This window comes from Perognathus longimembris, chromosome 15 (assembly GCF_023159225.1).
Source record: "Perognathus longimembris pacificus isolate PPM17 chromosome 15, ASM2315922v1, whole genome shotgun sequence".
NCBI classification, from domain to species: domain Eukaryota; kingdom Metazoa; phylum Chordata; class Mammalia; order Rodentia; family Heteromyidae; genus Perognathus; species Perognathus longimembris.
The window spans coordinates 28,798,729-28,822,999 of record NC_063175.1 but is presented as its reverse complement, the minus strand read 5'-3'; the positions used below and the strand labels follow the sequence as shown (position 1 = coordinate 28,822,999).

General features: G+C 38.3%; 1 protein-coding gene across 5 annotated transcripts in view; it reads right to left on the bottom strand.

Moving 5' to 3' along the window:
* Nucleotides 1–22,425, bottom strand: part of Asxl3 (ASXL transcriptional regulator 3) — a 159,608-nt gene extending 137,183 nt beyond the window's left edge. Inside the window, exon 1 of one of the 5 annotated variants that reach the window (XM_048363409.1) lies at nt 22,287–22,425. In XM_048363409.1, coding sequence (XP_048219366.1) covers nt 22,287–22,340 — 54 coding nt within the window. In that variant the 5' untranslated portion in view covers nt 22,341–22,425. Of the gene's footprint in view, nt 1–21,657; nt 21,722–22,286 lie in introns of those variants that run through there. The other 4 variants (XM_048363411.1, XM_048363414.1, XM_048363410.1 and 1 more) reach the window with 4 other exon arrangements.
* Between the last annotated feature and the right edge of the window lie 1,846 nt (nt 22,426–24,271).

Sequence of the window (24,271 nt, the reverse complement as noted above, 5' to 3'; positions counted from 1 at the left end):
CACTTAAATATATTAACTAAATACCTTTGGTAAATACTTTAAACAAAATGCAACACATTGAACCTATTAAGTTCCTTCTTTCACTTCTTATAAATCCACTGATACAATCTAAGATGACACTTGCTCTTTTGATCAGACATCTCACACTGTCACTCAATAAAGAAAAACATCCAGATCTTTTAACATTTTCCTTTGGAATTACATCCATAATTCTGTGATCTATTTTGCAAACTTGCCAAACATAAACATGTCTTTGTTAATGCGCTTGTGTTGGTTTCAATCCATTTGCATGGCCTCTGAAATCTTATTAGTCACAAATACTAGCTTATATAATGTAACTGCTAAATCCCTCTGAAAAACCTCTTTCCTCAGAATTCTATATACCCCAGAAGTAAAGCCTACTAAAAAATAATTTTTAAAAAGACACTGTGATCCTGGTTACATTTATCTGACTAAATTGCAGACTGTTTGTTGAAGTTTATAAAGTTCTTTTAGGATCATTATGTCATTCAGTTGCTCAGTTTCCCCTTTTATTCTGTGAGTTTCACATAACTGACAAGCATAATTCTGATACATGCCAGTTTATTCTTGAGAGACACAAACAAGACAATGGAAAAAAAATCCCCATGTCTGCCACTGCCATGTTCCTTCAGACTGAGGGTGATTGCTCAATCAATATTCTTTGCTTATAGATGTTCAATCTGCTGCAAATCCATTTAATTACACTATCACCCAGTTCATAACTGTCCATCATATCTAAAAGAGTTCCACAACAGACTCATATCAAATAACTGGCTGAAATCTGGCTCTAACAGGCATATCTTCCTGATATGTATGTAAGTTTAATAATCTTATCAAAAATAAATTAATTTAGTTTGACATGAATTAACTGAGAGAACCCATAATGCCTTCCAGGGATCTTAACTTCCATTTCTAAATGCTCACAGTCATCTGTTTAATATACTCAACTGGGGGTTGAGATAAAGCTCAATGATTTACGACTTTAGAATTTTGCCCCTTTAAAAAATAATAACAGTTCCACAGCTGTTACTCTACATTCTTATTTTATGACTCACATGAGATCATTTATTCCTCATAAAACTCTGTAACCAAGGTACTGAAGACTTAATTTATCCACTGTTACACAGCTAGCGAGAGGTACAACCAAGACTTGAACTTAAGTTTTCTGAATAATGGTTCTCTTACTGTATTGTGATTATTCCCATAGTTTATCAGCAATACTCCCTGATCCTCTCTTCAGACTTTTAGTGGTGCTGGGAAGTTCACTCTCATTTCTCATCTTATCCCCAGTCTATATAAATTCTGCTTTAATATGGAATCAACCCAGATGCCCCTCAGTAGATGAGTGGATCAAGAAAATATGGTACATATACACAATGGAATTCTATGCCTCTAGATTATAAAGAATGCTATTGCCCCATTTATAAGGAAACGGAAGGACTTGGAAAAAAATACTACTAAGTGAAGTGAACTAGATCCAAAGAAACATAGACTCTATGGTTTCCCTCATTGGGAATAATTAGTACACATCTAGGATAGTCCTAGCAGAAGATTACAATAGCTCAACAGCTATTTCCTTATGAACACATAAGGTGATATTAAGCGAAATGAACTCCAAGTTATGGAAACAACTGATATATCATTGTTGTTATTTTCAACATACCATGTGACATTATTCCCTTTTCCTTTTGTCTTTCTTTCCCATGATTTTACCCCTGATATCACTGTAACTGATTTTAGTACCCTGGATACTGTATATATGTGCATTGGAACTAGGGAAGGGAAAGGGAATATCAAAACCGAGAGACAAAGGATAAAAGGACAAACCAATGCAACAGCAATACAAAACTATATGCTATAAACCAACTGTACAACTCATGGGGGGAGAAGGAAATGAGGAGGGGGGGCAGGGGAAAAATGAGGGAAGAGGTAACAAGTTGGATAAGAAATGTACTCATTGCCTTATGTATAAAACTATAACCCCTCTATACATCACTTTAATAATAAAGAAATGAAAAAATATTAAACAAATAAAGAAAAAACTTAAAAATTCTGCTTTATTACTTTCTATTTCTTCTTAGAAGAATCCTGTACTAATTCAAAAGGAGACACTGACAACAGAATATTTCAAAAATGAGAAATTGTATCTGATGATAAAATTGCTCTAACTGATCTAGAACACTTAGCATTAGTTATCTCAACCTAGTTTAGTGAATGAAAGATATTTTGTCAGAGCAAAATAAACGTTTCCTATTTCCAGAGCTAGGGAGAAGCTCTGGGATAGGGTGCTAACATACTATGTGCATGTTCATGTCCCTGAATTTTATTTCCAACAGAGTCAAAAAATAGATTAATTAAATTTAAAAAGGTTAGCAAGGTGCTGGTGGCTCATGTCTGTAATCCTAGCTATTCATGGAGGCTGAGATCTCAGGATCAGGATCCTGTTTCGAATCCAGACCCTGTAGGAAAGTCCCGGGATCCTTATCGCCAATTCGCCACCAGAAAGCTGGAAGTGGAGCTGTGTATGGCTCCAGAGGTAGAGTGCTAGCCTTGAGCAGAAAAGCCCAGGAGCTTAGGGACAGTGCCCAGGCCCTAAGTTCAAGTCCCAGGAACAGCCCAAAAAAAGATAAACCAATAAATAAATCAAAATTAAAAAAAATATTTTCCTATTTGTAAACTAAGGAAAATATCTCAATTGTCAAATTATCTCAGTTATCAAAGTTAACAGGTCCCCTCCCCTTCTTGGTGGTGAGAGAGAGTTGCCTCTGTGAGAATTTCACTAAACAAACAGAACATTGGAAGTTGGGTGATGGAATCCCCCATAAAGCTCTAAATGTAACACAAGCATGTCACTGAGGATGTAAAATAGGACAGTCTATGTAGATAAACTCACCAAGATCTAATAAGATTCAATCCAGGTTATCTACCTAGACATTACTATCAATATAACACTGCAAAGCAGATTGGTAAATGGCAGGATTAATAAAATCTTATGAAAATTAAGGTGCTTATTATGTAATTTTTTGTCAACACTGGGGAAAGAATCATGCTGTGCATTGTGGTTACCAGGTTACAGTCAGAACCATCAGCATCCTCTGCAGAGCATATTCTAAAGCAGGGATCACTAGAGATTGGGGAGTCCTTTCAAGGTACGGGTGTTAATAATAGCAGCTTATATTAATGTAATACTTGAAAGTATTTCATCATAGAAATAGGTCTCAAGCACTTTTCTAAAAACTTGAGTATGCCAACACATTTAATTCCCATTACTCCATTAAGGAAAGTACCCTTTTTTCCTGAAATGAAAACATGGAGACACCAGCACATGAATTTGTTTAGCCCAATCCCCTCTGTAAGAAGCATAACTGGGACTCAAACCCATGTTCTCCTCATTCATGTGTTTTGCCTTCACAACAGACTAGCTTAAATCAAAATGAGCAAACTTATTTAGAAGGTAAATTAGCAGTATCATTAAGATGTAAATTTAATTTGCCTATAGGTATATATAAATTTTCTTTCTTACAGAGAAGCACAACGTATCCTACAACTTTAATAAGCACTATGTTAACTTGCACTGATAGTGGGTAAATAGATAAAGGTATATATGTATCATAAAATAATTCATAGCCATTACACAGCATAGGCAAAGCATAAGAAAATATGTAATTACATGAAGGAATGCCTATGAGAAAGTGACAAGTAAAACTAAGAATAATGTGAACAGAAGAAGTATAAATTCCAATGTATAAAGTATTCATATTCAAATACATACAAACTCTATCCACATTATATAAAACTATTTAATGTTAAAAATTACTACAATGTAGAGTGGAAGAAAAAATAGAAGGAAGAAATTTCATGTTATTTTATGCTTTTGCAATTAAAACAACAGATAATTTTAGTAATTGTTAAACTGTATACTTACACAATATTTAAACATTATGAAAGTTATATTACTTGTGTATTTGTTATGTAAATTGTGTAACAGTTAATGACTAATCAAAAACAATTATACAAAAAAAATACTCACCTAACAAAACAGATTTGTGCCTTACATTATAAAGTACAAAAGAAAAATAAAATATAGGTACACTAGATTTTTTTCTAAAGTAAACACTAATAACTATTCACATCAGGAAAATTCTTCAATGTTGTCACAAACTAATCTGATACAATATCCTGATGTATCTTCCAGAAGGAATCAGTTGTAAAATACATCTTAGGCAATTATATAAAATGTCTGGATTATGTGGAATTATTTACTATGTTATTATTTGAAATATGTTATTTGGTTCTGCCTACTTAAATGTTGAAGAATGACAACGATTCTCATTTTGTCACAATTAATAGCAATACTTTAACCAGACTAGTTGGACAATAGCATTGCCTCCCCCTAATAACTCATCTATTTAATAATATTTACCAAGCACATACATACAAGATAATAATACAATATAATACATCACCATCTCTGGAGACATTCATTCCCTGGCTTAACTACAGTAGGGTAGGGGAGGGCAGCAGGCATCTAATTCACAGAATTAGATTTAAAAGAAAAGGAAGTAAAGAAAGCCATATGTCTTCTTTCAACTTATTCAAAAATGCTAATCCAGCCAACACAGAATAATGACCTCTGTCTGTCCTATTCTATCCTATTTCCAGCAGTGGTATTGTAATTCAAATCTTAAGGTATCATGGTACTTGTGTATATGTGATTATTATGTTTTCAGAGACTAGCACCTAATAAAGAACTTTTTAAAAAATGAATGAAAGCAAGATAAACAAATGATAAAAATATATAGATCGACTGAATTTACTGGTTGTGTATGTATGTACTCTTTGATCACTTCTGAAAAGTACTCTTGTCCATTTTGGTTTGAAAAAGAGCAGTCATAATCCAGTAAATGCTGAAGAGTTGACTACCAGCAACAGAGTTGAAGGATGGTTGGAGTTGGGTACAGAGGGAGGGCTACTCATTGGTTCTTTCCCAGAAACCACAAGTCTGAAACTCAATGAAAACTCATTTCAATTGCTTTTTTGGAGTTGACACTGTGGGACCGGGCCCTGAGACTTGGTAGAAGCATGCTACTAGCCAGAAAAAGAGTCTACTGAGGTAGATAGTAAAAGTGTTGAGAGTATCCTGAACACATCAATTCCTTTTTCTCTAAGTATTACTTATATTCCAGTCTCCTGTAATGCCATCTGGCCATAGCAGTCTTCCGGTACATTCTCCTTTTCATTCAGTTGGTTAGGTAACCAGGACCAATTGGCAATTCATTCATTGGAAATTCATTGGCAATTCAAATTCTTAATGAACAAAAATGTTGAAAAGGCACAGTTAGATATATGTTTTGGTCCAGTCGGAGGTGATCTGTAAAAATTAAAAAACTTTACAATACTAGGAGCTCACCAAACAAAGTATATGTAATTGTAATAGTAAAAAGTCTTTACCTAGAACTTAAGTTTCATGAATAGTAACTGAAGGAATTCCTGGCACCCAAAGTTCAGAAAGGAAATTCTAACATTTTGAAAATATAAAGCAGGTGTGCTATGATGTTGGAAATATGACCCAGAGGCCTTTCTCCAGACTAGTAGGCTTAATGTAATATTGTGGTCCCTTCCTAATTGGAGTCATGCATAAAAATTGACCATAATGGTTTATTCACCCTGACTTACTGTACTCCAGTAATTATGATATATTACTGTATCTGCATCACGATTGATCCTTAGTAAATTCTAGCAGCAATTATTTTTATATGCACTAGCCATCTTAACCAGCCAAATTTCCTCCATGCTATTCTACATTCTAGTTCTCTCTTAAACCATGTACTGAGAGAGAGAGAGAAAAAAAAAGTTGGATTCATCAGGGTACCCAGCAGGCAGAACTGTGTTCAATCAGTCAATATTTGTTAATATGAAATATAAGCTAGGTCTCTTTTCAAAGGAAATTAAATATTAAAACATAGCTTTGTCAATAAAACATGCTTTATGAAATCAAACAGTCCACATTGCTTCCTAGCCTTTCTTAGGTTCTGATTTTGCAGAACTGAATTCTGCTAACAACTAGGCTGGGAACTCACTATTGTAGGATACCACATTTTGAAGTTAAAATAAATATGATTAACTTTGATGTGAACAAAATGTCTATTCATTTGACACAAAGAATGCAAAGAAAGAGTTACCTATTAGCCAACTCTAAATTAACACTCACATAAAGTCTTAGTCAAATTGTTCCCAGAGGTCATTGTGCAGCATTATTAAATTACATCTAAAGATAAATTAGACCAGATGTTGTTCTCTTATATTCACTCAACTACAGAAGCAGGCATTGGGATGACAAGGAATCAGTTCTCCCAATGCAAACTTATGCCTAAAAAAGTGATGGGCCTGCTATTATCTACCTTTGCTTTCAAATTCAGCAGACAACTAAGGCTGTTGCTTAGCTGTCAGGTACAGAGGGTGCATAAAATGACAAGAAACTGTGGAATCTGTATGGATTCCAGATGATGCTATCTATAAACATAAAATATATCCACTCTGTATTATGGCAAATTAAAGCAGGGAGATGAGATTCGGTTTTGCAATCCTTAGCCCCTCAGAGGTGGCCTTAAACATAATAATTATGATTAAGTGACTGCACTAATCTATAATAGCTAAAATTTTGGTACAGAAGAAATCTACTGTGATAGGACTTAGGCAGATAAATTATGGCAGACTAAAAACAAATGATTTAACAAATCAGAGACTGTGAGTTTACAATTCCATCTCTCTTTGTGGAAATGATTGGTGGAAAATTACAGGAAATGTCTTGGTTTTGAGGTTCAAGTTGGCCACATAGAACAAACACAAGTGACTTTGGTAAGCTAAAGGGTTAGATATTACTCACTTCTTTCCGGATGCATATGGCCAACATATTCTTTGTGACATGAAAGTCTGCAGCTTTCAAAACTACTTTTCTTCATTCCCTGCCCATCCCCACCACCCCTGTTCCTACATGAAGGGGTTTGGGTCAACGGGAAGTGTGTGATCCCACAGTGGTTACTGTATACTCGATCTAGAGAAGAGTGGGAATGGGTGGGAAATAGCCTGAAGGGGACTGATCCCTCACTGGACAGAAAATTTAGGCGGGGATTTCTGAGACAGTATAGTGGGAAATATAATCTGCCAGTGGGGGTGCTTCTTAACCAGACCTCAAAAGGTGGTAGTGAGGAGACTGGAAAGAAAAGAAGAAAGAAAGAGGGAGAGAAGGGGGGGGAGGAAAGAAGTAAGGGAGGGAGGGAGGGAAGATGTTCCTTCTTAGGAAACAGCCAGAAGGAAGAGTATCATTTTAGAAGGCAAAAATATAAACTGAATCATCTAAGATGGAGCACAAAATTTTCCTTGCAATAAAAAACCTCTATTGTTTACTAGTTTAAAATATCAAAGCACATATACTGGAGAGAAAGATTTTATAAATCAAGTTAATGTAGCACAGAAGGCAGGGGGAGGGGGGAGGGAAGGGTCTTAACCTTGTTTGCCTAATCTATCTCTTAAGCATGCAATTATACCTTTAGTTTCTCATAAACAAAGGTAAATGTGGGCCTGTAATAAAATCACCTGGTATGCAGCAAAGATTGTATCTGTCAGGGTTGACAGAAATGTGTAACAGTAAAACTTAACCCCCAGATCTTGGTGGATTAAAAGAAATCCTTACTTCTCACACAGTATCTATATATCTAATAAAGAACCAGGTTAACTGAAAGTCTAGCCTGCTTTTAGCCTTTGTGATCAACAAAGCTACGGGAAGAAAGGGATAAATCAAACATTGGCTTTGAAGAGTATCAAGCTAGAGGTAACATGACAATTCCTGTGACACAACCTAATTCAAGGCAACAAACAAGTGTGTTCGTGACTCTACAACTTGTTCTGGGGGGGGGGGTGTAAAATAAAACAACTGTGCACCAACATGCAAACTATAAGAATATACCTTGTTCCATACATATTAAAGACAGAAAACAATAATGATATAGCAGAAGACAATCTTTTATTCATGTTGGTGCTATTTATCAATGCCATGGTGTACATATTCACAAACATGTGGCTGAAACAATAGCAACAATAATAATAATAAATCTAAGCTCATTGAAGTCCTCCTCTTTCTCTGTCATTCATGTTTTCTAGAAGACGGCTTCCATGTACTTAGACCTTGCTTTGCTTTTCACTAAAATTGCTTACCACTCACATATAGAAAGAGAAAATTCCACAAGAATACAAGGCAGATGCAGTGAACTGAGACAGGACTACATCCTCTGCCAAAGCATTTAATAAATAAATAATGTTTATCTTTCACAAATGCATTTCACAATGTGAAAATGAACTTGGTGAACTGTGAGCTTTGAAAGTCATAAAGAAGAGGCACTGGATTAGAAAGAATATGCATAGCCATAGCCACCGAGCTGTCTTGTTCCAGTTCCCAACAGACCATCTATTCCTATTTAGTTCCTAGAACATGATTGGTAAAGACAGCATTAACAAAAACTGACAAGACACACACATAAAAACTAGAGACAGGTTGAGATTAAGAAGATTACAATTTTGCTTATGTTCACTAGTGTATTTATGTTATTCCTTCCTTAAACATCCTGATATAAGTGAATTAATGTGTTTTTCTCTTTAAACCCAATGAGGTCTTTCAAAATAGTGGGGTCTTCTGCCCAGAGCCAGTTGGGAACATAAGCCCCTCAAACCTCCACCTCCTTCTGAGATATGGGTATGTTTCCAGTTTCAACAGACCTCAGGGAAACAATTAGAACAAAGTGAGAGAACAGAGATTTCTGAAGCTTTACCTTTGATTCATCTGTATTGTAGAAGAGATATGTTATTCAATGAATGGCCAGTCATGGATATAATAACACTAAGAAATCTCCATGAAATAAGAAGACATGAACTAATTCAGCTGACCTTATCTCAGCTCTCAGAGTAATAAGTGAGGCTTACTTTAGCACATTTGTTCTCTTTGGCTAAGTTAGCATCCACTATGGGTAATGATCAACTCAGGGAAGAAAACTTAGCATTTTACATGGTGGATTAAAAATATTTGCTTGTATTTACAAAATACCTAGAAGCTTCATGTAGAAATATACATTTCAGTACCTAAATAGAATGAGTGTCAAATTGTTTTCAACTGTGTTATAAATACTATACACAGACCATTTGTAAATAACTCAAAAGAAACTAGTTTGTGGAGGAAAATAAAGCAAATCATCCATGGCAATAACTTTAGAGACAGGCATAGAAATATGTAGGATATTTGCAGTGACTGCCTTGGCTCTGGCTTTTTAGTATAAAATATCATAAAAGTACCCCAAAAATAATAAATGGGAAAGCACCTATATGAGAGTACTTAAGTTCCAGAGTGCTGAAGCTAGGCAGACATAGATTTTAATCATTCATGTCCCACTTACTAGCTGAGCAAGTTAACTGACCCTTTATGTAAGAAAAGCAATAACAGTTGTCGTTTGTTTTCTTAGCATGCTTCCCATCTGCCTTTTATTGGTCATTTTGTGTGAGTTTCTGTTCCATGCTGGCAGTGAATGTTAGTATTTTGGTCTTGTGGCCATTGTTGTGGATGAACAACAGGCCTATTAGCCAAATAAGGACAAAAGGACAAAGTGAAGTCTTCCTGAGATTGACATTTAAATAACAATAGAGAGACTGGACTAGAAAGAAAGCTGAGTTAGAGAGCAATGAGGGAGGAGAGAGAAAGGATAGAGGAGGGAGGAGGGAGGAGGGAGGAGGGAGGAGGGAGGAGGAGGAGGAGGAGGAGGAGGAGGAGGAGGAGGAGGAGGAGGAGGAGGAGGAGGAGGAGGAGGAGGAGGAGGAATGAGAGAGAATGCAAATGATTCCTTTCAAGCAGGTGTCACTGGATGGCTCTTACTGTTTTGGGGTTTATGGAGAGTCCCCACATAATGGTGGGCAACATATCATGGTGCATGCTCACACACACACACACACACACACACACACACACACACACACACACAATCATGAAATTTATGGCCAGGAGAGGAAGAAAGAAAGATTAGAACCCCACAGTCTTTTCAAAGGCATGCTACTAGAAACCTAAGACTTCCCACTAGGCTGTCCTTCTTAAAGGACCCCCTCTCAATAGTTACAGGCTAGGGAACAAACATTCAGCCTGTAGACAATTCAGGGATACTCTAGATTCAAACAGCACTGTCCTTTATTAATAGTACTCTTTTATGTTAATTGGTGTTATATTCTATTACTATCATTCCCATACACGACAAAGAAGCCTTGACACTAAGTTTATAAATATGTCACTTACATGTATAAAAAAGGTTTATCTACTTTGTAAACATTTCTAATCTGTGTTGTACCCGCACTTACTAGGTAATTCTACTTTGATACTAGGTAACTCTTCTTTTAGAAGTTATAGAAATCTGTAGAGATCATCATTGTGTCTTATTAAAACCAAATAAGATTATCACTTTTAAGGCTGGGCATCCGTAGTTCACACACCTGTAATCCTAGCTACTCAGGAAGATGAGATCACAGGATTGTAGCTCAAAGCCAACCAGGGTAAGAATGTCCAGGAAACTCTTATCTCCAACTAACCACCAAAAAAGTGGGAAGTAGGCCTTGAGTTGAGCAAATAAAAGCCCAGGGACAGTGTTAAATCCCCAGAACTGGCATCTCAAAAGAAAGAGAAGGAAAGGAGGGAGAGAGGGAGAGAGGGAGAGAGGGAGGGAGGGAGGGAGGGAGGGTAGGGGAGTAGAAATCACCTTTAGGTTGCTGAATTTCTACTGCAATGCATGCATTTAAATTTACAAAGAAAAAAACATCTAATTTTGGCCCCTAGGGCCTTTTTATAAAGTTAATTACCAAGTGTCAAGGCCCATATCTTATTTGATTCACATCATATCTAACATATTAAGGACAGGAACTGAATATTTTCTGGTACAATGAATTACTAAAACTATGAAATGAATAAGCCAATAGGCTGAAAGTAAATACAGGCTTTCAAAACTATAAGTTATCTACCTAATTCTGGGAAAATTTCATCTATTTACACTGTCTAGCAACAATCAGCAATGACATGCAGAAATAAATTAAGAAATGAATTTTATGGAGAATTACTCCTCCCTTTCTTCAGATCTATTGAAAACATTTAAAAATGTGGCTCTACCTCCTGCTATGAAATTGTACTTTGGTTATTCACTTAATTCAGGTATAATAAAAACCAACACAGGAAAGAAAGAACAGAGAACACAGTGCAGTACATCAGGGAAAAATTATAAACAAAAAAACAAACAGAAAACTATAATATATGGTAGCAACTAAAAAGCTTTGTGGGAGAATATAAAAGCTTCTCAAACCGAGTTGAAATCTGTAAGAAAGTCTGAAGATTTACCATATAAAAAAGAAGGGGAAAGAATGGGAAGAGACAATTTCACGAAGGAAAGGAAGAACACATATGAAATCAAGGCAAAGGATGAACAGCATGGTTCATTCAAAGTTCTAATAGCACTTTACTATGACTGCAGTTTAGAAGGCCAGTGGCAAGTGAATTATGCAATGAGACCAAAGATCTATGCAGAAAACAGGCGTCAAAGTTTTCAAACATGTGGGAACCATAGACTTGGAGTAATGGAAAGCTGTTGAGAGTTTTTAAAGAGGTACGTTGGACAGTCTTCATAAGCAACTTCCAGATTTACTACTAACTCTTCTCTACCTAGTTCTGTGTTCTAGTTGGCTGATGTCCATTAATGTCTTCACTGACTGGAAGCTGAGAATGGCAGGAGAGGAATCTCCATGGATCCTCCTTCAAGGGATTAAGGCTCTGTTCAGCCAGTTAAGGCCATGGTTTCTGTTAGTCCATTTGATGTCCATTTTTCTTGGTTCTCTTCATCAAATCTGTTATAAAAATTTACTGTACAATTTTTCTGTTTTACATCAGGGTTTCTTTGAGTGCATTGTAACTTTCTCAATCAGCCCTCTAAGCTAAATTTATCTCTTTCCAGCAGGGAAACATATGGACTCATGTGAGGTATCTATGGACCAATGTTTCCTTTACATAAGTAGTTATAGCTGCAAAGGAACTGTTGTGTTCCTTTCCTTCGTGAAATGATTCTTCTTGATTGTTCTACTTTAATAGAGAGAAGTCTTGAGTCAGTGAAACAACTTTACAAAGTGGTTGCAATAACTTGTAGAGATAAGATAGCAAGTTAATAACTGGAATCCTATGATATCAGACACTGTACTAAGTACACTCACATATACACATTATCTTATCCATTCTCTAAATTACGTACTATTCTTTCTTTAATTAACAATGGAACTAAAACCTCTAAGACTGTTCAAGAAATACACATTAAGTGGCAGAATTTGCACTCCAACACAAATCTGCTCTACTTTTGGACCATCAATACTACATAATCTCCTTGAGCCACACAGTGCTTGAATTAAGGTAAATGTCAATGGAGATAGATAAGAATGTGAAAATTTAAAGAGTTAAAGAAAACGGAATAACACTGGTGAAATTCAGTGATTTATTGGATAAAAGTGAAAGATAAGAGAAGGAATTAATGAAGACAAAAGGTTTGCAGTTGGAACAACTATGGAGCTAGAGGAGAAAATGAAAGAAGGGACGAGAGAGTTGCTGCAGAGTGGTGAGGAAGAGAAGACACATTTGGCTTTTGTCTTATGGAATCTCTTCTTATGAAAATGGAAATGTTGCTCCTACTGCAGGGACATTTGCCTCTACAATCTTGTGTCTGATTCTCCAGCAGATAAAAAATAATCATAGTACCTAGATTCTGCCAACTAGATACTTCTGCCTGTGTACTGAAATCTTGAACATGCGATGCAAAGGCATCATGAAATATTGTCAGCAACTCTTTCTCACGACAGCAGTGAATTCCAATGGTGACTATAACTGATAAGAATCATGCTACAAAAGCAAAGCAGTCTGCGTACCTTTACTGCCCAGCCTTCTCCTGATCACTATTTGTCTAGCTTGCTTCTCTGGATGATGATTACATGAAGGACTTTATAGCCTCAAAAAGAATTCCTCCCTTTCTAACTTATTTTGCATATCCTCATTCTAAATGATAAAATCAACACATTCATATTAGTTCTTATACAAGTTCCAACCCATTAATGACAAATAGATGCTAGACTGATTAAAAGTTGAGGGGGCTCTTAAGAGATTTCAAGAAATCTATAGTCTTGTAAGGATGCAGTGCAATGAGTAAGCTCTATACAATAGAATTCACATATTAGAGAATAAATTGGTGACAATTAAATACTTATTCTTAAGGTCCAAGTAGAATAAAGATAAATCTACTCAGCAACATTGATACAATAATACTAAAATCATCAGATGTCAAGGAGGAAGAGGATATGTAAAACTTCCAGTTGCAATAAATAACTAACAAACAACAGACCAGGTGTCACATTCCTTATTGCATAAGCATAAATGAACATTTCCAGAGTACTAAGGCTAGTCAACAGAACAATTTTATAACTAGTTAAATTAGCACTCACAGGTGAGGACAACATGAAACCTCTCACTTTTTCCTGCTAAGTTTCTCTACTTTCTAAAATGGAAGATGTACTGAGCTTTGTTGTGAGATCTTATTTTTTAAGCTGCTTCTGACTACTTTATACCACATCACAACAATATTCAGACTCTCATTTAGGAGAAAAGTAAGGATGACATAAAAAAGTCATGGCCATCTACTCACCCTTTGCATTTCGAATTCTCATAATGTCTGTGGGTCTATGATGTGAAATTAAATGGTTGAACAAAAAAGTCATGCAAAAAAGTAAAAGCACATTTTAGACATACAAGACTATGTATTTGGACCCAAAGACCTTTGAGTAAGTTGGCAATTTAGAAAAAAAAAGAACCCACAAAATTAAATTGAACACAAAAGTTGATAAAATATACTGATGAACTTAGTGAACTAACATTAAAATCAATAGTTTGTTATGCTTTCAAAGAATATAAGGGAAACTTACAGCTGGAGAAATTACTAGAAGTTGAGCGGTTTGGTATATAATGGATGGAACACTCTAATTAAATTTGCATGTTATTAGAGAATACAATCTATCACTTTTTAAAAAGTGCTGCTTATATTAAACAGGATTCTTCCTGGCCTTGTAAGTCATTAACGTTAAAGTAATCCAGCAAAGCCTAAGAAAAAGAATTACTCAGTAAGATCTGACCTGTGCTAGAGGGACATATAGCTTTACTAAGTAAGATCTGAAAAAGAAATTAAGAGACAAAAACTAGTTGAAAGGTCAAAACTGCATATACATTGATCTGGTCCCTTCTGCTGTCACTTCGTCTTGGCATACCTAATGCAAGATGCATTTATGGGTAGTGTTCAATAAATGTTAAATGAACTTAATAAATGTCCTTTGAAATATCCACAGTATCTAGAAACAAACACTAGGAATTACTGATACAAATCTATAATTCAGGATAAAGATCAGGGCTGGCATCCCAAGATGAGAAAACTGCTGCTGGGATAGGTGAGAATGCAGGGGAATAGAAGACAATGAAAATGAATAGTGGGATAGACAGAATCCTAAAAGATAAAAGATAAAACATAAAAGCACTCAATTGAGGAGGAAAGAATGAGGGATAGGAAGAGAGCAAGGAGAGCATCAGTAATATTTGACCAAAATGCTAAGGTTGATTTAGAGAAGAAACCAAATGGAAAGTATTTAGGGAAGACTTTATAACAATTTCTCATTACAAGGTTTCAAAGATGTTACATAAATTTCTATAAATGGCAATTTTCTTATAAAAGTATTTTTGTGTTATGGGGTAGGGGTAGGGGGTTGAGAATATGGAGGGTCATAAAGAAGACAGACAGCCCAGAGACACTATAGCTAAGGGGTTTTGATATAGGTATACCTTACACATAGAGTCATTATAAATACTTAATAAACGATACCCTCCCTATATCATGACTTCCCATAACTAAGCTAGAAAACAAGAGCAAAATCCAATATCAAGTGAAGAGGGTCCATTCTATTCCCTTAAAGTTAACATAACTTATTTTCATTCAGAATCAACTTCTGCAGAAATTAAGTATTTGCCCCAAATTGGCATCTGTAGAATTATTTTCAAAATCATGATTTACTTTTCCCTGATCTAATTTATGCTACAATAAAGTATGTAAAACAAACCCATGACAAATAATTTTATTACAAATTAAATTTATGCATGCATATTTTTAAATACATTGCATCATTTTTAAGCTTAACCACAAAGTATGAACCACCTTAGAGAATTCCTCAAGTTCTAAAAGTTCCACCAAAGCTAAGGTCTGGGTTGTCATTTAAGTTATATATTTCAGCTATTAAAGTCAATTTTCTGACAAGCCCTTTGGCTCTAACCTCAGGCCATGAATTTGCCTTAAACTGACATAAGAATGTGTCAGAGGGCTATATGTCAATCAACCAGGAGAAGTGCCTATTCTGAATTTAGTGTTGTCAGTTGCTGACATTAAAACCAGCAACAGTTAATTGTTACTACTTCAAGTGGAAATACTGAGGAAGAGGAGTGGAAGGTGTCTAAGTTCAAGCAGATAAAGCTGTTAATTGCCACCCTTTTATGTAGATTTGTTTAATAATGAAAACAATGAGGCTAATCATATAATGTTTCTATTTGTTCCCTAAGGGCTCTTCAGACAAAGTTTCAGTCAGGGCTAGATTTCCGCTGCTACCAACTGTGAAGGGACAAAAGGAGAACAATCAAGGTACTCAGAGCTGGCAAATAGCTGAAAGTAGTTCCAGACTCCCCATGCCCTATCACCTAGGAGCCAGGAGCTGGACCCCTCAACTTCTGGAGTGGGGTGGGGGGAGTGGAAGATGTAAAATTAGAATAGCCAGAACTTCACACAGATTTCTCACTCAGAGAGAGAAGAAAGGGGAAGAAGGGAAAAGAAGAGACAGAGAGAGATGAAAGGGGAGAGAGAAAGTAAAGAAAGAAAGAAGGGGAGAAGAGAGAGAAAAGTGGGCAAGCTGAAATGGCAGTGTGGTACAGCCTTGGATGCTGCCTATGCATGCATGCAACTAATCAGTCAATTTCCTAACAGCCAAAATGTGTATGCACATGCACATGCGCACACACACACACACTCCCCCCACAGAGGTAGGACAGACCATAATAAAATCAAAGTCCTCTCTAGCACTGTCCCTTAAGGACATGGTGATAATACTGGACATGCCATTAAACCACCCTCAAAGACAATTACTGAGATCATTCCAGCTACCTACTGATTTCAAGAGGGTATTTTAGAAAACAAATGTCTTCTGCAAATGTAATACATGTGATTTAAAGATATGACTTAGTCTTATTTGGTATTAAATGTAGAACAGAATAAATGCGTATTATTTAATTTTGTTGTTCAGATTCTTTGTCGCCAATTAATGGGAACATTTAGTCACCTCCAAACAGGAGGTGCCCTCTCTCACTCACCCTGTATGAATCCAAGTATAGTAATAGTTTGTTTTGTGCTTCTCTGTGAGCATGGGCTGGCCAGGGTGTTTAATTCTCCCTCTGCTACCTTACCCCACCAGCCCATACTATATCTCATTGCCTTGAAGTAATTTCCAAGTCCCTTTCCAATCTCACCACAATTTTCCTTTGTATCTCAGGGCCTACTTCTTCCAATCTTCTGACTAGACTGATAGTTCTAAGCTCAACTGTTCATTACTCCCTGGAACCTATTCTCTTGCCTGGCTCCTTGTCCATAGAGCTATCTTAGGTAATTTTCTTCTCATCATCAGTTTATATGTACTGTTTCAAGATCCACCATGGTTTCAACTAATCCATGAAAGCATCTCCACAGGTACCACATAGCTTCTCCCATAAATCGATGACCTCTTTAATCACTCCTGTGTTTGTCACCTACACACAATGTCTGTTAAGTCATCCTACATTTTTTCTTGATCCTCTGATGAGCTTTATACTTTTTGAGGATATATCTTTAAAGTCTTCCTCCAGCATTTGAACCATCTAAACAGAGTCCCACAAGATATTTAAGGGCCATGTTTCACTTTTGCAATGCATACGAGTCAAGTTTTACAGCTACTACCTTTGTAACTGTTGAGTGCCTTTCCTGGTTAGGCTTTCCGTGATGAAATTCCTTTACAGGTAAAACTCAACAAGTCTAAAGGCCTCAGGTATGCTAAGAAAATATCCATTCCACTTCTAACATCAGCTATCAAAGACTATATCAAAGAGAAACACTCAAAGAAAACAGTTCTTAAAATTTACTCTCTTGTCAGCCAGGAAATGAAAGTAACAACCTAAATGTGAGGCCTAACTTTCCATTACTTATCATTTTAAAAACATTTTAGCAAATGTGAAACTCATTTTCTTTCTAAATAGGCATATAGAGATCACTAAACTTTTTTCTATGATTCAAACTGCAAAATGTAAATTTACATTCCATATTTGAAAGAAGAGATGATGAGATACAGACATGAAGACATGATGCTAAGTGTGGATCTCAAAAAAAATCAGCTGAATCAAAGCAAGTGAAATTTGGGTGATTGAAATAAAACTCCATTTGCTGAAGCAGATTAACCAGGCTCATGAGCCAATAAACATTTTTTAAAGTTACGCTCATGTGCACCTTTGGGGTGACCGCAAATCACAAGTCAAAATATATTTGCTGTTCAAAGACACCTGAATATATCCTAAAATTTAAACATCACTAACACAATGAGGAAACAAAAGCCAAAAGCAATTTCAACATTCTCCCTCTTCTTCATAGTTATGATTCCTGAGAAATGACACTTCCAAAATATCAAGAGTAAAGGCAAAGCAACCAGCAAATTAACAATTATGAATTGTTTTCTATTTTAACAACTGACAGTACCATTCAGTTTTATTTCAGAGAAAGCCTAATAGTTTATTTAGAATGTTATGCATTATGCAAAAAGAACCTTTGCTGAGCAACAGATTCACACAGATTTCCTTTAATTAATAAACCCCCTAGTTAATTTTTAATATACTGTTATTTATTAAACTTCAATTTACTTAAAATCTTCAATAAAGTCCTGTTGTGGCACAAAGAAACAGATAACTATTTTCTTAAAAAGAATGAGAAATATTTGCTATTTAAATTTTTTCCAAAGGTCACCTTGAACTAAAACAACAACAAAAAAAGAAGAAGAAACCAAAGGATGTTCATTATCCGTATGAATTTATCTTCACTGTGAGTAAATAAATCAGTCTTGTTGCTAAGCACAAAGCTACTGAGATGTTACGATTTATTTCCAGGTGCCACTGAGACTAAACAAAGATTGTAAAGAATAAGACAAATAAAAGGAAACTCTGGAGGAACAAATTAATACACTGAATCACTATCTCAAAGCAGCATTACAGATACAACAAAGTGATGAAATTATTTTTTTAAAGTCCTTAAAGCAAAACAGTTTTTGCATGTCAAAAAAGAATTAGCCTAGAATAAATATATAAATAACAGTATGTTCTGTTAAGCCAGTAACAAAGAAACCCCTTAGTGCAGTAAAACAAAGTCCTGTCAAATCCCCATTTTTTTTTTTTTTTACAAAGAAGCATGAAGATCCTTTCACAATGGTTTAAACTGTATTTATAGTAACAGAGTGAAGACTTGGGATAAAAGTCAAAAGGATTAAAGTCAAAGCCCCAGCTCGACATGAGTTATGGTTTTGATTTTTATTCTTATTGTGGTCTACAAATATTAAGACAGAAGATACTTCCATTTGATTGTGGGATCCTCTGAGACTCTCCACTCTCAGAAGAGCAGATGAAACAGATGAAAATGTACCGGGTTTGGGAGCAGACTCCATATTAAATGGCAATGCGCAAAGTAACAAGTACAACTGCAGAAGGCTGCTGGGAGAGGGGAGGAGGCTAAAGGCCGAAATTGTGCAACTGATGCTGGGCAGAAGAGGTGGGGGTGGGGGTGGGGGTGAGAGGGTGGGGGGTGGGGGTGGTATTACTGTTTTAAGATGGCAGCCTGTTCATAATCACTGCATTCCTGAAAATATAGGCAAATTATACCAGCAGTCATTCTGTAAGCTGAGCAAGCCCACCACATTACAAGCATTTCACACTATGTGAGAAAAAGAAAAATGGTAGAGATGTAGCTGCCTCTATAACTCAAACAAAATTCCCCTTCATCCCCCACCCCTGGAGTTGCCACTTAAGAGTTTGCAGATTTAGAGACTGTATCTTTTCTGACAAAGAAAGGAGAATTCTGTGATGTATGGAAATTCTTACTCTAGAAAGAATTACTCTTCTTCCATATCTTTTTTTTCCCCTTAAAATGAACGCAAAGCTACATTTAAACATCGGCTTTTGGTTACAGTTAGAAGTACATATTTTGAATTATCTCTCTCCTGTGTCCTCTTGTAAGAAAATCACACATACAGTCAAGCACACATTCATACCAGCAGATTTTGTGTGTGTGTGTGTATGTGTGTGTGTGTATGTGTGTGTGTATGAACTGAAAGGCTACTCTTAGTGAATTTGAGTAATCTCTTAGTTCACATAGAACAAGAATCACATATAGACAGATCCTTAATCTTTACTTTTAAAATCAGTTACTTAGTTTAATATTCAATTTTTAAAGGCTAAAAGTCCTAAACAACAGCAATTTCAGCAGCAGCACCGTAAAACCTGTAAACTATCTACAAAAATGCTTTAAAATTCACTTTCTACTGAGTGTGAATTAGTGCTCTCAAGTATAAAGTATGCAAGTTTGGAAGAGAGTTCAAGTCTATATATGTTCATGTAATCATATAAAGAACATTAAAAATTGTTGTCATTACCCATACAGATCCCTCCTTCTATTCATAAAATAAGTTAGCAATTGTCATAACTCATTTTTACAAATCATGAATTTCTGAAAATGCTATTTCCAGTACAATTACTTGCTATTTTACTCAGTCTTTTATTTCAACTGTCACATTTTGAACACATACACATTTGTACAACTACCAGGGGAAAAATAACTTGAACCAAATTGAAAAATTACCATAACTACTAGTTCAATATGTCTGGTTAAAATAGAGACATCTGGTCTATCATTAATTCTTTTGTGTTGATGACTTCTAGTGTGTCTTTTCCCATTAATGAACTTTGCAAGAGACAAATTCAACTTTCAACACACACGTACACACACACACACACACACACATTCATAACTTAGAAATCTAACACAAGATACATTAATACCGAAATGTCATGATTCAACAAAATAAAGCCTGGCCTTTTGCATATCACATACTGATTGAATACAAATGGCTAGCTTTAAATTCCATCAGGATAATGTTATTTATTAAATTATTCTCTGCAGGCAGCGATGGCTAATTCGTGAGTCATTACTTTTAAATATTTATAAATCAACTTATTGTTCACTTGTTTAAAATATATACACTGAGGCTCCATAACAGTGCTTGATTGTTACTCCAATGAGTCCAAAGAACACGTTTTCAGATGCCTTGAACACCCCCACACAATTCTGAATTAATGGCTGAGCAAACAATAAGTAACACATTCTTGCTCTGGAAAAAAATAAAAAATAAATAAAACCTCAGTGATAACATCAATCTCCTATCTACTTAACACTCACTGCTCACTTCTCACATACCCCCACCACCAAGTTCCCTCTTCCAGACACAGTTCATTAGAGAATGACTATCACCTTCCCATTCATCCACAAAGAGAGTGACTTAGCTTTAGCGATTAACACAATTACCGATAAGGAGAGAAATGATAACACACACCACTACCAAATTAACAGACGAAGAAGTAAAAGGGCCAGGCCACTCCTGCTACCAATAACCACATTACAATTAAAATAGACTTTTGTCACTTCTTTGCTGGGCAATAAGGCCAATTATCTAAAAACGTTTGCTAGAATCCAGAGATAGCAGTAAGGCCCTTCAAGGAAACTCGGATAATTACTTTTGACAAATGTTGTCCTTGAGCATAATGTAGTTACTCAAAAGCCTTTTAAAAAGACAACAGTTAGAGTAAAACAATCTTTACAAAGTCAACCCAATAACAGGTACACACACACACACATACACACACACACACACACACAACTGCATGCAGCCTGCTTTCTTTTGGCCAATTTATAACAGCCAATAAGTTAGTGAATAAATATTTAATTTATGCAGCCCAAACCCCGAAAAACTCAGCTTCAAATGCATTCTCATGAGACAAGACTGTGCAGAAATATCCTTAAAAATAAAAACAAACCCATTTCAGCTGTCCTTTAAAAGATGGGGGGGGGGGGAGTGAGAAGAAAAAGAAAAAGAACACACACGTACACATACATGCATCTAACCACAGATGCCGACGCCCCTCTGCCAGCCAGCATTTCTATAGAGACATTCTTTCGATGATTAAAACGTAAGCTCCGAAAGGTTAAAGAAAAGGAACAGCCGCCAAGTAACACCGCCGCCCAGAAAGCCAGGAGTAAAACACACCTAGCTGTACCCTCTGAACCTGCCACGACAAATGGCACTCACTTAACTTCACCCAACACACACACACACTCACACACGTGCACAAGATGTACACACAAATATCGAGTAGAGCACAATACCTACAAACACAGCGAACTGGGTCCACACAAAACATGCACGTATCCGTGTGCATACATAATGCACACGACACGGCACACAGACACGCAAACGACCTTAGCCCCGCATGCACACGCCCCGCAAGTCCGTGGCGGACACACACCCCCCCACACACACCATCGTGCATTCATGCACGTGTAAATGTTTGAACTCACAAACGCCGAACATACACCCAGAGCGTGCACAGAGTTATTGATGAATTCCGGGGCGGAGGGGCCGGGAGGGAGTGGTAATTGCCACACAAAGGTCTCCGGAGCGGCGCGAGCGCTCGGAGATTCAGCCGTGGAGTCGGTAGAGCCGAGCTCCGAGCGCCAAGTACCGGCCGAAGTGTCCCGGGCGGTCCCGGGCGCGGCGGGCGCGGGGCTCCCGCGGATAATCGCTGCGCCCCTCCGCGCGCGCACGCACACACTCGGGGGCCCCCGGGCGAGCCCACTCCCGCGGAATAACAAAGAGCGGAGCCCGGCGAGCGGGCGGCGGCTCGGGCTGGAAGTGGCCGTCTCCGGCGGCGCGGCGGCCGGCGCGGGGCGAGCGGCGGGGCCGGCGGGACGCGCGGGCGACGGGCGGCGGGCGGCGGGCGGGCGGGGGGCGGTACGTACCAGGCGGGCAGCCTCGGCCCAGGTGCGGTCCTTCTTCTTCCTCTTGTCTTTCATGTTTGCATCTCATTGATGGCTCTGCCGATGACGTCGGGGATTCCACGGGGTGCTCGGGGTTCGGGCGCGGAGACAATGACCCAGTGACCCGGTGACCCGCACTCGCTCGGCGGGGGGAGGCGCGCGGGCGGCGGCGGCGGCGGCGGGTGGGAGGGCTGAGGCGAGGGGGTGGGGAGGTGGGTGGGGGCGCGCGGCGGCGGCGGCGGCGGCGGCGCGCGGCGGGCGGGTTGGGGGCGGGGGAGGCGGCGGCGGCGGCGGCGGCGGCGCCCGGGACGAGGACCGGGCGCTGGGCGCGGGGCGGGGGGCGGCGCCCGGCCGCGCTTGCTCGTGCGGGGCTCGTGCTGCGCCGCCGCCGCGGCCGCCGCGGTGACAGCTCCGGGGATGCTCGGCTCGCTCGGCCCCGCTCACAACAATACACTCTGACGTCACGGGGAATGGCGACGCGGCCGCACACTCGCCCCCCGAGCTCACACTCGCCCCCCGCGCTCACACTCGCTCCCCCCACGCGCGCGCGCGCGCACACTCCCCCTCCTCACGCACCCCCCCGCTCCGGCCACGCCCTGAAACCCTCGAGCGACCCCTCTGCTGGCAACCCGGTCCCCAAATCCACGGGGGCGCTGCCGCCTCGGGGAGGGAGGCAGGGCGGGTCCACTTCCCGCCCGCTGTCCCGGGAGGGCGGAAAACCCCGGCCGCGGTGGCCCTAGGAACTTGGGTAGGACTCTGTTTCACTACTGGAGCCTCTGTCCTGTGCACGCACCACGCACTCACACACACACACACACGCACCTCACTCACTTTGCACTACTCCCCCCTACTGGACTCCTTTCACCCTGTTCCTGCCTGGCTGGGTGGATTCCCAGAGCCTCCTCGGTTGCAGACTGAGATCGAACGTGCAACTTGATACGAGGTTGGACCACCTACATCATCTTCAACCCGGCGGGACCGGAGACCTTGGCGGGGATCCGTGAGCCGCCGGCCCCACTCCACGACTTACTTTAAACAGCCAGTCCACATCAGGCGCCGCCTAAAATGTGATGCCCGTGGAAACCGCTTAGCAGCTAACGTTGGAAGATTTTTTTAAATTACAACTTCCGAGTTCGGGATTCCTGAAGACTTGGATGGCTATTCCTATTAGCAAACACACTACCAAAAAAATGTGTAAAGACGTAAAAGTTTTTGTAAAGTCTTAAAACTTATTGCAGCACTGCTGACATGTTTAGGTTGATAGAGTTAGTCCTGAGCAAAAAAATAAATAGGATGAGTTAGACCTACGAATTAATTCTGTTTGTTTGTGTTGAACATCTAAACACACAGAGGCGGGGTGGGGGAAGGATCATTCTTGATGGATTATTTATCTAAAGGTATTTTCTGGATCTAATAGTAATGGTATGCAAATAGTACATAGTGCTGTTTTATATATGTTATCTCTTCACATACTCAAAACAAGGCAGTTAGGCATAAATTTTTTCACCCTGATATACAAATGAAGACGCTCAAAAACATAATGTATTCAAGTTCTTCTCAGTAAATCTGCTTTAAGAATTGAATCCAAATCATTTGACCCCATTCCTTGTTGTTGGCACTATTTTGTATAACTATGATTAAAAATACTCACAGCTAAGAAATGAACACTTAAATCTAATGAAAATACATTTGCCTAAGAATAAGACCAATTATGGTAAGGTGAGTTCTTTGAGGACGCTGTCAGGAAATTGGAGTAATAAAAATGTTTGATTACCAAAAATTAAGCCCAGACAGTTCATAATCATAAGGAGTCACATATGCTAATTCTTTAAAATGTTTGCTTTGTTAAATTCTTGGGATAAGAAAATTGCTCTACATCAGTGTAAGGAAATATACTGTCTCCATTTTTTCTTTCTTCTTTCTTAAAAAAATGAATTTAGAGAACAAACTGGAGTTATCCCTAGAGG